Source organism: Mandrillus leucophaeus, unplaced genomic scaffold (genome assembly GCF_000951045.1).
Source record: "Mandrillus leucophaeus isolate KB7577 unplaced genomic scaffold, Mleu.le_1.0 Scaffold305, whole genome shotgun sequence".
Taxonomy (NCBI): domain Eukaryota; kingdom Metazoa; phylum Chordata; class Mammalia; order Primates; family Cercopithecidae; genus Mandrillus; species Mandrillus leucophaeus.
In genome coordinates, this window is record NW_012103199.1 from 1667975 (window position 1) to 1669565 (window position 1591).

Here is a 1591-nt window from a genome sequence, read left to right on the forward strand (position 1 = left end):
GAAGAGCAGGAGGCTGTGAACGAGAGGGAGGCCAAGCACGGCGAGAGTGACACCTGGAGCGGCCCACAGCAGCGTCCGGCTGTGGCGGGAGCAGGCTGAGCGGGCAGATCCCTACAGGGTGCAGCCTCTGCCCCACCAGGAGCCCTAAGTCCTGGATCTGACAGAAGCCCATCAGCCTGGCCTCTGGGCAGCTGACCACGGCCCAGCCTCACAAGGCCCTGGGAAGCCAACGGCACACAGGGGCGACAGACTCTGCCCTGCAGGCTTCACCCCCACCCGGCCCAGTGCAGCGCTGGCGGCCGCTCAGAGTCCACACCAGGGGCAGGATCTTCTAAAGTGAAAGGTCAAAGGCCAGAGGGGAGGTTGCCAGCCATGAGGAACGTGGTGCCAGCCGGGACAGCTGAGGTCGCAAGGGTCTCCCAGCTATTAATCTATTAAACGGTGTGTGACTTTAATAGGCAATGCTGTCTTCAGCTAACTTCCAAATGGTTGTACCAAAAGGAGCTGGTGCCCACGCCCACCTGCACGCATGTCGGAGGGAGGGCGGCTGTGGAGGTGGTGCCCTTGCAGCTGTGAAGACCCCTCTGCCCCTACACCCACCCACCTCCCTTCTGCCCTGAGCCAAGTATCCCACTGGCAGCCTCCACAGGCTGGGGGCCTCATGTCCACCAGGGTCCACACTCAGGGGACCTTCCCTCCGAGGGACCCTCCGCCGGGCCTCCTGCATGGCCACAAGGACAGAGCTGCAGAAAGACCACGAGGTCCCGGAAAGCCACCTGGACCCCCTTCCCCGAAGGCAGCCTGCTGGGCCGCAGTGAAGGGCCTGTGTGCATGCGGTGGGGACATCTCACCCGCGCCGGCTGGTATTGGCCCAGTGAAATAGCTTGTGCATGGCAGTCACGCCTTCCCGCCCCATGAGGGCCAGGTCCTCACCTGTCATGATGGCGTAGTCCATGCCCAAGTTCAGGGCGAGATTCTAGACGGGAAGAGTGAGGGGAGACACAACAGATGTTCCATCTGCCTCGGCAAAGCCTGCACACTCCACCCGGAGTGTGGAGCCCCTGCCGGTCGTCCCCGCCTGTAAGCCACAGCCTGGAAGCCACAGCCTGGAAGCCACAGCCTAGAAGCCACAGCCTGCCAAACAGGAGATGTCCCCTGCCTGGAAGATGGGAGGCGCTGTTACCCACACCAGCACGCTGACCCTACATGAGGGTGGCCAAAGGACTAAGGGGAGTCCATTCCCCAGGCGACTGAGCCCCCCAGACACCTGCAGGCTGGTGAGACCCCAGCGGTCCCTGGCCCACCTGCGCAGCCAGGTGCTCTCACCTTGGCAACGAGCGTCTTCCCGGTCCCTGGTGGCCCGTACATCAGGACATTCCTATACAGGCCGTGGTTCTTCTTCGTGTTCCTTGTTGCTATGGCCATGTTGCGCACCTGCGCTTCCAGACTGGGCTGCCGGGGAAGACGGGGGCTTGGGGGACACACTCTGCACCCAGGGAAGCCTCAGGGGCAGGGGCTGCGGCAATGCCCTGTTGTGGACTCCACTCCTCGGGGTGCCGCCCAGGTCACGGACAGCCTATCCCCGACAGGG

At 63.6% G+C, this 1591-nt stretch overlaps 1 protein-coding gene across 1 annotated transcript in view; it reads right to left on the reverse strand.

Annotated features, from left to right (window-relative positions):
* LOC105544684 (ATPase family AAA domain-containing protein 3C-like) overlaps positions 1-1591 on the reverse strand; it is a 25174-nt gene that overhangs the window by 12518 nt on the left and 11065 nt on the right. The window contains 3 exon segments of the mRNA XM_011987258.1: positions 635-743; positions 852-976; positions 1327-1452. Coding sequence (XP_011842648.1) covers positions 635-743; positions 852-976; positions 1327-1452 — 360 coding nt within the window.